Source organism: Saccoglossus kowalevskii, chromosome 20 (assembly GCF_978046115.1).
Source record: "Saccoglossus kowalevskii chromosome 20, keSacKowa6.1, whole genome shotgun sequence".
NCBI classification, from domain to species: domain Eukaryota; kingdom Metazoa; phylum Hemichordata; class Enteropneusta; family Harrimaniidae; genus Saccoglossus; species Saccoglossus kowalevskii.
Window position 1 is genome coordinate 1,026,544 of NC_140660.1, and position 13,540 is coordinate 1,040,083.

Below are 13,540 nucleotides of genomic sequence, written 5' to 3' on the forward strand. Positions count from 1 at the left end.
ATTCCTGCCATGGTGTATTTTTGCACGATTTGACCTTAAACAATGTCCTTTGACCTAACAGGTCGAGTCTTTAATTAACCAATCAAAATGCTGTGTCATACTGATGAAGTTTACCAGAAATTTTTGATTATTGGCCACTGTAAAAAACTTTATTTTGGCTGGAATTTTTGCTGAATAGACTTTTTGGATGTTTTGTATGGAATTTATTTTCACTGATTTTTGACGAGTTGAATGTACAATATAGGAAAAAAAGGTATATTCGCTGGATTTTATTAAAATACCAAAAATCAATAACATAATGTGAAAGTTAAAATTAGATCTGTTATCCTGAGAATGTTGTTTTTTCCACTAAAAACTGGTGATTCACAATTTTAGAAAGATAAACCAGAATTGGAGGAGGTATTTAACACATTTCATGGTCATCAACAGGTCACACTAAAGCATAGTTTACTTGTTCATGTCCTATTCATGATAGTCTCAATTGACACTCATTATTTGAACACGATGTCCAATGACTTTCACGACTTGATGGTTAAATTTTTGTCATTTCGAAAACTACCACTCAAAGAGATATGGATTACACTTTTAATAGTATTGTAACATTAGGTTCATTTTGAGTAATAAAAACATGTTGCGTTGTTCTCCATGCACTCTGAAATTAAGGTGACTTTTCTCGTAAAAACACGAACCAAACCTGCTTCAAAAAGAGAACTACCATACTAATCAAAATTTTCATGCAATAAAACTCACTTTTAACCCATCGTCAGTGCCTTGTAAAAAAAAAAACTACTAAGGCTTAAAACCGGGGATGCCCTCAAATAGTTAAATTTCTAAAAATATATGGGTGTGCTTATATCCACGTTATGACCGGGAAATACGGTAATCTGTGTTATATACACAGCTTTATGTAAATCTTAATCTATTAGATACTTATCATGACAGAAAATATTTTTATTAAAATTATAAATATATATTTCCGGTTTCTCTGCAGGAAGTGAATTTGATGAGGATGAACCGTTCAGTGAATCAGAAGACAGCGACGATTCATGGACAACACAAGAAGAGTTTAGTTCAGAGTTGATACTTAGTATGATGAACACAACGGGCGGGGACGAGAAACCGTTTGCGTGCCCAGTTCCGGGATGTAAAAAACGATATAAAAATGTAAACGGTATTAAGTATCATGCCAAGAATGGACATCGGAAAGACACTAAGGTGACATATTATTTGATATATTTTGTTTGTAAAAAATGGTGTATAAAGTAGTATATGTTATATACCAAATGGAACTATTAAGGTATGTGCAAGATATCTGTGGTGGAAATTGTTACCCGAATTGGTGGAATATTAATGAACCTGTCAGTCGTTGCATCACATACTAAACAAAGACCAGTGACAATCACCGAGGGTGTCACAAGATGGCGTCTACATGGGTTGCAAGTCTCTTGCAAGTTTATTTCGTGCTAACCCATCTTTCGCCATTTTCCCATAATACCTTATTTTATTGTAAAAACACCAAAAAATACTGTAGACTGTATGCAAATCTAAATGAGTGGTTTTGCATGCAGCATTGAGAGACATAAACATCACAAATATCACCTCACTAGTTGAAATGTAGCCACTAAGCATTACGTCTTATTAGAGAGGTTGTTTGATTCAAGAAAACAAACGAGTAAACAACAAACATCTCCAGTTTTGGATATCATAATAATAAATGTGAAATCTTGTTCAATTGCGATATACTAATAATTCGCTTGTTTATTCTTGAAGGTACAAATGTGAAAATTTAACTTAAAATTATTTTTTTCATGTGGTCAAAATAACCACCAGTGCGCTTTTTTTAGCTCCGCTGTCGACTTTGTCGAGCGGAGCTTATCATATGAGTGATTGTTCATCGGCGTCCGTCGTCATCCATGTCAATGTTTCACTCTTTCGACTTCTTCTTGAAAACTACAAGCCTGAATGCTTTGATACTTGGTGTATATGTGCCTTGGGTAGACCTCTCTTAGATTTGTTCATTTCATGTCGATATCTTCAATTCTTTAATTTTGGTGAATATTTTTGTCATTTTTGGTAAAAAGTGATATTTTGACTTCTTGTTAAAAACTGCGAGTCCAATTGCTTTGATATTACATACATAGGTACTACATGTGAACCTCTCTCAGATTTGTTCATTTTGTGATGATATCTTCAATTCTCTAATTTTGGTGAATATTTTTTAGTCCCCGTTCGGACGAAGTCCGAAAACGGGGACTTATAATTTGGTCTCCGTCCGTCAGTCTGTCCGGAGTCGTATCTCAGAATCCCTTGGACCGATTCCATTCATTCTTTGCATGTGCCTAGTACTTTACGTGGGACATATGCACATGCAGTGGTTTAGCGATTCGCTTCAAAATGGCCGACTGGCAGCCATCTTGTTTTTTGAAAATGTTGCATTTTGGACGTGCTTTGTTAGTTTTCATTCAAACTTGGTACATAGATTATACACGTTAGGATACATGTCCACGACGATTTATTTCACAATTGAATCAAAGATGGCCAACTGGCAGCCATCTTGTTTTTTGACAATGTCGCATTTTGGACATGCTTTGTCAGTTTTCATTCAAATTTAGTACATAGATCATACATGTTAGGATACATGTCCCTGACCGTTCGTTAGTTCCTGAGTCTGTCTGTCCGCCCGTGCGTCAGTCTGTCCATAGTCATATTTCAGAATCCTGTAGACCGATTCCGTTCATTCTTCGCATGTGCCTAGTCTTATGTGGGACATATGCACATGCAGTGGTTTAGGGATTCGATTCGAAATGGCCGACTGGCAGCCATCTTTTTTTTTTTTTAAATGTTGTATTTTGGACATGCTTTGTCAGTTGTCATTCAAACCTGGTACATACATGTACTTTATACATGTTAGGATACATGTCCATGACGATTATTTTCGCATTTGGATCAAAGATGGTCGACTGGCAGGCATTTTTTTTTTTTTAATGCGGTATCTTGGACGTGCTCTGTCAGTTTTCATTCAAATTTGGCACATACATGTACTTTATACATGTTAGGATGCATGTCCATGACAATTTGTTTCAAAATCTGGTCAAGGATGGTCGATTGACAGCCATCTGACTTTTTGGCCTTACCACTATATTTTCACAATTTATGTACCATTTTCATTCGTATTTGGCACATACATCATACATATCAGTGTGTTTCATAATCAGATCAAAGATGGCCGAATAACGGCTGTTTTTATTTTGGCCATATTACTACTACACGGAACACATGTTTTGATGTAAATAAACAATCTGTTGTATACGCCACTTGGAACTCAAGTTTCAAGGACACCCTTGCGACAACCCCTCTGCTTTAATATCACAAGCAAAAAAAGAACTTTCAAAAATTTAACGGGGACTGTGTCATTTTCAATGACTTGTTTACATATTGTTTATTTTCTAATGATATCTTCTGTTCTTTAATTGCAATGTGCATTGCTAACATCAGAGCTATCTCAGCCAACAGGCTGCTTGTTCTTATATTCTTCAATATTTTTGGAAATGAACCCGAACAGTCCAAATTTGAATCAATTTTCAAAATATTTAGATTTTTTTGTCCCAATATTCTGAAAGAAAGTGCAGACTATTTTGTGAATTTGTCCTGAAAAAAAGGAACTGGTTCTGAAAAGGTTAAATGTGATATCTCTGAAGAACTGACGGTTGAAAATGACTCAAGCCATTGTCAACACAATTCCCTACTTGGCAAGCATATAAAATAACTAAAACAACTATGATTGTCTGGCGATACACAACAGTATAAAAAAAATATGTTAATTACAAAGCCAGATTATGGGCTGGCCAAACACACCACTGCAAAGTTTCTCCAGTCTGTGTCTCATGTTTGTCTTATTATCGTTGAGGGCAGTATAACTACTGCAAAGGTTTGGCAAACACAGAGAATGTGACCACCATCTGCTCCACTTCATTCCAGCTAATGCACTCTCATTTATTTTTAGCTTTTCCGTAATCTTGTATGTTCGGGAAATGTGTATCACATCATCCTGTTTCTGTTTCTTGTGATTATACTATCTCAAGTAATTCTTATCCGTTCATCTTCAAACTTAGTGTGAAATCTTGTCCAAGTTCAATTATGGTTTGATTTTCTTGTTTATTTTTAAAGGTATTTGTGAAAATGTGAAATTATCTTCTTCTTCTTGGAGCAAGGTTCTGATGTTTTTACTATGTTTACAGGTAAGAAAAGGCTACAAATGCAGATGTGGAAAAAGTTACAAGTCATCCCAAGGATTGCGTCAACATGCCATCACTCACCATCCTCCCGTCGCTAACACTGTTGCCATGACAACAATCAACAGTAACCTACTTATGACGAATACATCCACCATAGCGACCACTGTACTGCCATTGAATGTGACCTCGAGTAACAACGTAGCGACTGCCTCGGTAGCACCTGGAATGGTTGTCACGACAACTGCAAATACACCACCTGTAACCGTTCAGTGAGGAGATGTAAGGTTGTTTCCTATTGGTCTACATCACTCCCAGAGTGCACTAGTGTTTACTTCCTGCCAATTATCAACTCAGTCTTAATCGGATCAATTGTGTTGTTTTTGTTTCCATGCCAACAGCTCCAAGACATTGAATAGCAGGATCTGATTGGTTGAATCAAACACTGCTACATTGTGACAAAGTTCAATTCAAATATTATATATTATTTTTATAAACTATCCTATTAAGAATTCAAGGCCCCGTACTCTGTATAATCTACATATCAGATGGTTCTTACTCTATAGCTTACTTAATATACTGGTTGCAGGGCTCTATATGAACAGTGCACACAGAGACCATCAAGTCTTGTGTTAGGGCTAGAATTTCAGATTTTCAAATAATTAAAAATACACTGATATTCCAAAGTAACAAATTTTCAGTTGTTCTCCACAGAGTGTGCTGGTTATTTTCATGTATTCACATTTATGTGCATGAACTAGCAGACATTATTGTCAGGCTGCCAGTTTTAAATGCAACTACTGAAACTTTTCAAATAATTGTCAGGCTCCCATAAAAATTTTTTTTTAACTTGTGGTTCTGAATTTGATGCTTTATCTCATTAAAAGGTCAGAGGTCACACAGCAAGTGTTCTAATTTCACATAGACAATGTAGTTTACACATATCGAACTGTGCATTGCGTGACGACCACTGTCCTTTCACTATGGCTGTACAAATCTACAGGAACTACTTTAGGGAAGGAACTATTTTGCGTTTTCTCAAATTGTTTGTATTGTGTGATATGCTAGTCTCTCACTAACCAGAGCCATTCAGCTTTGCATTTTAAAATAATACTTGCTCAGTATTTTGGGGGTTGGGGTCAGTAGGTCAAAGTTCAAAGATCAGTGATCTGTTAAACTTTGAAAGTATTTTCTGGATTCTGCCTTTCTTTCCTTCTCTTGGGAGGTTCTCACTAATGCAGAAAATTATTTTGATTTAATGTTTTAAAACATTGTACTATGTTATCTATTTATGAAAATGTATTTGAAATTACAAATCATGGTATGTAAATTGGAGTGGACTTTGATTGGCTGATCTATGTATGCCTTTTGATTGGCTGATCTATGTATGCCTTTTGATTGGCTGATCTGAGTATAGGCCTTTTGATTGGCTGATCTGAGTATATGCCTTTTGATTGGCTGATCTGAGTATATGCCTTTTGATTGGCTGATCTGTGTACAGACATTTTGATTGGCTGATCTGAGTATAGGCCTTTCGATGGGCTGATGCATGTGTAGGCCTTTTGATTGGCTTATCCATGTCTGCCTTTTGATTGGCTGATTCATGTCTGCCTTTTGATTGGCTGATTCATGTCTGCCTTTTTATTGACTGATACGCCTTTTGATTGGTCTGTCAATGTTGTAACTGCTCTCTTTTCTATTATATTGCAATCATGTATCAATATTGATAAAACAGTCAATATTTAATTTAGTTGTGGTCTTGGGTCCAAACTCTTTTTAAACTTTTATTAGATATATATATATATATATTAGAGTCTAGTATCCGAAAATTGCTGTATTTCAGTAAAATGTTCATTGTGTGTGGCTGTTTCATTGGCCTAATACTACTCATAAGATTTGTATGTGTATGACCTTTGAACTGTGAATGGCAGCCAATCACATCTCTTAGCAGTGATATTTGTGACAGACAACTGAATTAAACTTTTTGACCATACAATACTACCTGGTAGTACCTACAACATTTCAGCGAAAGTCCATTTTGTTGAATAAGCATTTCGAATGTTGAGTATATTGTTCACGGACTAATGTGGTATGAAGTGAAGGAAATATTGCGTGCACTGTAGAATACTTTATTTTTGCTTGGAATAAAATTTCGCTATTTTTACTGAAAGAATGATTCAGTGAAAATAAAATGCAGCGAATATACCATTGTTCCTACTCTCTCTCTCGTCAAATATCAGTGAAAATAAATTCTATACAAAATGCCCAAAAAATCTATTCAGTATTCCAGCTAAAATAAAGTATTTTACAGTAATTGTCAGTTGTGTAAAAGAAACGATTTTCAGAGACAGGGGGAAAAGTCAGCTTTTTGATCAGATAATGATCATACCAGATTCACACTTAATTACGTCAAAAGTTTGTGAATAAAATTTTGATTATTCCTCATTTTAATAATCACAAATTCATGTCATTTTTCTTTGCATTTATTGTATTAACCTTTTCACCACCAGACTTTCAAATTTGTCTGTAATTTTTTCTCATATTCTTCATTATTTCTAGAAATATACCCTATTTTTTAAGCCAAAAGACAAAATTTGGGTAAAATTTCAGTTTTTACTAAAAAAACATTGGCTATTTTTGTCTCAATCGACTATAAAACGGAACTTGTGAAATTTGTGATGAAAACTGGTGATGAAATGGTAATTAAAATTAGGAAGTCCACTGTAGTTAATTGGTAATGGTTTGCTGATGTTCAAGAGGTGAACGAGTCAGTTCTCGTATCCGTAAATGTCATTCATTTAACGAAAACACTGCATTTGAAACAATACAACTTAACGTGGTGCACTTCCTCTTCTGTCAAGTATTGATGGCAAGTGCTGACCATTCACGCGTCTCTTAATTTTAAAGAAAAATTTCCTCGATTACCGTAAAATCTGTATTAGAAGCCGCATCCCTAATAGAAGTCGCACCCATACTTTTTGAACAATTGAGAACCAAAAATTCATCATTTCTCATATGTGTAGATGCTCTAATAGAAGCCGCATCCCCTCTGTTGCATTGTAACATTTTAATAGAAGCCGCGGCTTTTAATACAGATTTTACAGTACTAATATTCAATTGAAAAGAAATCAACGATAAACATTTCAATGTGAATAGCAGCGAGTCATAAGCAACCAGATAAAAAGCTGTTATTTTCTGACTTTAGATTTCTGAAAATAATTTCTTTGAGAAAACCAAAAAAAAGGATCCCATCAATTAGCACCAAGTTTAACGTAATGAACTTTTATCAAAATACTCTTTCGATAAAACAAACTTACGACAAAATGGTGATTCAACGAAATAATGCTGAAGATTAAAAACAATTAAACGTTATGAAATGAAAATATTTTATGAATTTAAATAGGCACGTATTCAACTTATGTACCCATTGGCATTGTGGGTAAAAAAATAAATCATTGTAATTTTTATTTTGAGTACCTATGCCAGTCTGGTCTACATTATTAGTTTTATGTCTATATTGGCTGTTTACATAGTTAGCGTATTTGATTACACTGTTGTCTGTCTGTAGTCTATTTAATCGTATCTAAGGCCTGCTTTTTATTTGTTGAATAAACAGATTTAAATTTGATTTACACAGTCAAAACATCATTATTTAGGTCGACCTAAAGTGTCCTCATTTTTTTGAAGTCTGACAACAGAATTTTCAACTTCGTTTTCACTCGTGCTGCTGTTTCTCTGTTTAAATATCCGCTAACCAGGCAGTGATCTGTTTGTGTGCAATGCTATCTTTGAAAGTATTGTTGAGAATTCCTTGAATTTTGTTTTTCTTCTATATAATAATCAATGATTTTGTTTCCTCGGCAGTCCAGTTGACTCCTCTCGAAAAAATCCTTGTTGCGATTGTGAACATGTTTTAAGGTCGGCCTAAATATCTTGGTTCAAATTCACACACAGATTTAGACAAGTCTAAAATTTGGGTAATCCTAAAGCTGGCGTTATTTGTCAATGTTTTCTATTTACGTTGTTGTCTACCAGCAATGTCGTCTGTCTGTTTTGTTGTCCATCTGCGTTGTTAACTGTGTCTCAATATTGATATATTAGAATTGTATTATATTCTCTGAAGATTATGAAATATTGTAAGACCATCAGTTTCAGACGTGCATGATATTTTTTTAGAATTTCGTCATTTTTCTGATATGCAACAACAATGTAGTAAGCAGTACTGTAACTATAATAGTAAAAGGGAAGTCTTGGAAAACAATATAATGATCCCAGCTTAAAAAGCTTCACAAATGTAGGAGAATGCAATTTACATTTTTTTTACATCACTTTTCATTCTTTAGATATTCTACTTTTCATCAATATTATGTAGTCCATCATCTTGATTCTCCAGCAAAGGATTGTGGGTAAAGTATGACATCATAGTCACTGTTGTAAAAAATTGAAAAAAATAATTTCATCATTAACAGTATCTTCTGTCAGTGAAATAGTAAAACATGCAACAGTCAAAAAATCTTCACCAAATTTTCAACAAGGCATTGCAATGGTTGTATTGAAAGCATTAGCTTATTGGAGTAGAGAAGTCAAAACAGTCGCTGTAATTCAACATGTGTAACTCAAGAGGAAATAAGAAAAGCCAGGGATTTTTTTAAACAAGGGAACAGGGGCGCAGCGCCCTCATGCCATGGACATGTGCCTCCTTACCCTAGGGAGCAGATACTCTGGCAACCATAAAATTCTGATTGACCAGGGATCACATGTGGCCACAGTCTTCACCTGTGACCTGTCTGATAGTAATTTTGGCCCCAAGGAAGCCATAGAATGCTCCATTTTAACTTAGAATTATCTCCAACTTCACACCTTGGTAGGGAGAACCCCATCTCCCCCACCTGGTTGTGTCGCTGAATCGCAGTGCTCCCTCTTGCAGTTTTTTTCTAGAAAAAAACCTAAAAAGCTATATCAGCCATATGCTATCAACGCAATAAATTCATTCCTGTAAATATTTATAAATTTCATTCAGTTTAAATAAACCATCCAATCAACAAGTGAAATGTGACGTGACGTTTTTTGAAAGTGTTTCAGAAACCTTTTGATTTACTTTGAACACTGGTTTGAATTGTGAAATTTATAATTATTTTTAAAACTGAAGGAAATGGTTTGTTGTGTTGATAGTACTTTGGAAACAGTATCCAAGATTTACTGACTTACTCCAAGAAAAATATCATGCGACTCTGAAACCGATAAATGGTGTGTTACACATTGCTTGTACTTTATGTATGAATTAATCATGTCTTTGTTTGCAGTCTTATGTAGTGTATCTACCGCCCTCTATGGTGGCAATTAATGTGTGTGCTATCAATATTTTGTCAATATATGCAAAGTATTGTAATAAAAATATGAATATTCATGATTATTGAAATGAGTTTTATTTGGGATCAAGTGGAGGGCATAACAGCCTTGCTACATACTTATGTAGACAGGGTGGATAGTGCGGGTAAAGTCTAAAATCCAAACTAGATATTCATCAGTTTAATAGGGGGGGGGGGATAAAGATTTAATTACAATAGATTTTTAATGAAATTTTGTTGGGTCAATCAGAGTTGAGATAAATAACAAATGGATTGACATCTCTCATGTATTATACACAGTCTGTATAGGAAAAAGTTGGAGTGGGGTCTTTGAAAATTTATTCAATTTGTTTTTATATAATATAAAAAAATCATTAGCTTAGTCTAGCGATTTTAAAGTTTGGACCCCCCCCCCCCCCATGAAAAAAACACCTATATCCGCCCTGTGGGTGGTTGAAATACGGAATGAGGTGATTGTGGGTTGGACTCTGGTAATTCTGGTGGAATTAGGCTACCATGGCTGTAATGAAGTGATTGTGGGCTGGAATGGTGTGAATGTAGCGGGGGGGGGGGGGTGAAATTGGGTGGTTGTGGGTTGGATTTGGGTAATTCTGGATGGAATGAGGCCACCATGGTTGGAATGAAGTGATTGTGAATGTAGGGTGCGATTGTGGGAGATTATATATTATAGATTGAAAGGGTGAAATGGAGTGATTGTGGATGGAGTGGTTGGAATGGAGTGAGTGAGTGTGGATGGAAAGGTTGGAATGGGGGTACTTGTGGGTGGAACTGCCCATCCAATCATCTGTGATTGGACTGAGCTGTGCTCAAAAAGGTAATCAATTGAAAGTAATTACTCCGACGTGATCTTGGTCATATGTACATTTTATATGTGGTTTGTGATAAAATTTGACATCTGGATAAAGACAAAAAATGTTTTTCAGACGGCGGCTTTTTATGTTTATTCTGAAATTGTGCGAGATTTCACGTATTGTGTGAAAGGCGTGGACAGCTTGAGGACGTCTGTCACAAAAATGATTTGATTTTGAACTTGAATTGAGAGGAGGGCATTGCGTTGGGATACCATCACTTTATTAAAATTGGTCATAGTCAAATGTATATAGCACATTACTGAGCGTGGAAACACAAAAACAAATAATTTCGCGTTTGTCAAATCCCACGCGACGTTTAACTACACTACAACTCCATAACCTTTGTTCGTCCTGGTTTTACGTTCGATGTCACTCATAACGCGGGATCTCGCACTGAACGGAAACTACCCTGATCTGACAAGACGGACTAACATTTTGAATTTCAAAATAATTGTTTTGATATTTTGCACTCCGCTAAAAACATTAATTATAATTTTTCATAATATAAAACCTCCATTTTGACAGATTACATCTACATATACGTAATTAAGAACTCGTATTAACAGTATTCTGTCAAACGAATGCTGTTGTTGGCAGTCACAATTTTTCAACGATTCAATATAGAAAACTGAATAAAGGCAAGAATAAACCAAAATAACAAAAACAAATTATGGAATTTAAAAACAATGACGCCTATCACTGCACACTATTTTCATCTGATTTGTTTTAATCCTTCTTGTTGTTTTGTGGTTCAGACTTCAAATGATGACCAGCGAGCGGACGGATTTGTATGAGCTTCAAGGGACGCCGAAAACTACTTCTTTAAGTGAGAACTGGCGGATCAACTGTTTACTTAGACTGGCACAGTTGTGATTTTTTTCAGTTCAAGTATAATAACAAAAAACTAGGAATAGTTTTGCGAAATTTGAGATGAACGCGAAACCTCCACGATTACAGGGGATTTCACATTAACACCTTCATTTCGCGATATTGAAAAAAAAATCGCCCAGAGTGTGCCAGTCTAATGTTTACTGACAGACCGTAGAGCTCACTTAACAAAAATCACGACCATTTATCATTGGAAAAAAGAATGTACATGATTGGCTCCCCAACCTTAACACCTAACTGTTAGACCAATCATAGAGCTGCTTATTGTTTGGCGTCTTAAATTCAGCAATGCTTCGACTCAACTAAAAAAATAGTTGTGAAAATTGTGAATACAAGTTTTTGTGTGTGGAAAACTTGCTTTTACTCAAAAAAAAAAAAAAAAAGAATTAGTGGAGTTTGGCCTCTATCTTTTTGTTAAAGTTAAATTCGCTAAATTAAACCTACATGGACAATAAATCTTATTGATTACTTGTCAATTTTTTGTAATTGAAATACAGTGAATAAACTTAAAACATCAAAATAGTGGAATTAAATATCAGTGAAGATGATTGGTTTTAGAGTATCGTGTGGAGAAAGGCGGAAGTTGCGAAATGCGTTCTAACCGGTTTGTGGTTTAAAACCCGATAAGTCACAAAACCAAGGAGTTACCGGTCTTTCGTTCACTCTGTGCTGAAAAAAAAAACAACCAAGAAAGACAAAGTGATAGTATGAGTGGGCATCTACAAATAGATAGATAAATAAATAAATTAATAAATAAATAAATAAATAAGTTGCGTGTTCCCGTATACACGAATAAATTAAAATAAGACAAAAAAGTTGTATATTTCATCTAGGAAAGACAGGTAGATTGGTGATATAACCAATGTGTGGATACAAGATTATATCTGATTGGCTAGTACCTACACCAATCAGAAAGCAGCTTGTTTGTTGACAAGTTTCAAAATCTGCCTTCGACTCAACAAAGAGTCCAGGTCGTTTCTGCCACACCCCCTGTGTACCAATACACTGTGTAAACACGAGACTGTCGCCGACGTCATCGGATCATAATGGCTTCCACGATGCTCATTTCACTCCTGCTTTGTCTAGTTTTCTTCACGCGGATTATCGCGCTAACAAAACCGAATGTCGTCATAATACTGGTCGATGACATGGGATATGGAGATCTCGGCTGCTATGGAAACAAATCCTTACAGACTCCGAATATTGACCAGCTTGCTAGCGAGGGGTTAAAGTTCACACACATGTACTCAAGCCCCACCTGCACACCGAGCAGAGCTGCGCTAATGACCGGTACGTATGAAGTTCTTTCTAATAAGTTTGAAATTTGTCGATATCATTTCTTGACAGCAAAAGTTTGGGTTCCTCGAAGAAATCGATCGGTAAACATTTGTGACAACGGTAAGGTCACGAGCAGGTCACGTGTGCGGGTATTTTATGATACCCTGGTTTGGTTACGAGTCTGGTCTCCTGCCCCAATTTAACGCTGAGGGCGGTTAAGAAATTGAAATTGGGGCAGGGTATCGGACTAGTTTGGTTACTTCACCCGGGACTCTTTCTATTCCATTTACTGATCTGAATCAGTTTAATAGGATCATAGTTTTTCATGTTTTCCCTTTTAATTTCAGATATTATATATTTTTATATTATTATAAATCATTTTATATTATTATTTTATTTTATTATTTATTTATTTGATGGTAGCTTTTGGTAATCGCGAAATCACACCAGGTGACGTCACAGTTAAAATGATATTTACCTAATGAAAATTACAAAATAATATAAAATATAGAAAAAAAAAATAATAAAAATATACGCTGTAATATGCATCATATTGTACTCAGATTGATGATGTTTTTATTTATGTAATTGTGTCTGCGGACTTCGCACAGTCCCAGCACTAAAAGGTAGAGACATTTGTATTTTTCGATGACAAATAATTTTTCTATTTTATCCCATACTTTCTTAACATTGTCGTAATTGCATCGCAGGGAATGTAATAATATACTGTAAAATACTTTAATTAGCTGGATTTAATTTTCGCTGAAAAGTCTTTTTGGGTGTTTCCTTTAAACTTTACTTGGATGGGATATTATTAAAGTCGTAAAATGTACCAAATCATTCAAGAAATGATGATACGATGGATCACTCATTTTATTCTTTGGTGATTATTTTTTCAGGTCGTCTCCCGATACGCAGCGGA

General features: G+C 35.2%; 1 protein-coding gene across 1 annotated transcript in view; it reads left to right on the forward strand.

Annotated features, from left to right (window-relative positions):
* The window catches only part of LOC100370363 (juxtaposed with another zinc finger protein 1-like), a 22,572-nt gene extending 12,927 nt beyond the window's left edge, over positions 1-9,645 (forward strand). Inside the window, exons 5-6 of the mRNA XM_085494623.1 lie at positions 992-1,215; positions 4,239-9,645. Coding sequence (XP_085350749.1) covers positions 992-1,215; positions 4,239-4,508 — 494 coding nt within the window. The 3' untranslated portion in view covers positions 4,509-9,645. The remainder of the gene's footprint in view (positions 1-991; positions 1,216-4,238) is intronic.
* Positions 9,646-13,540: the final 3,895 nt, after the last annotated feature.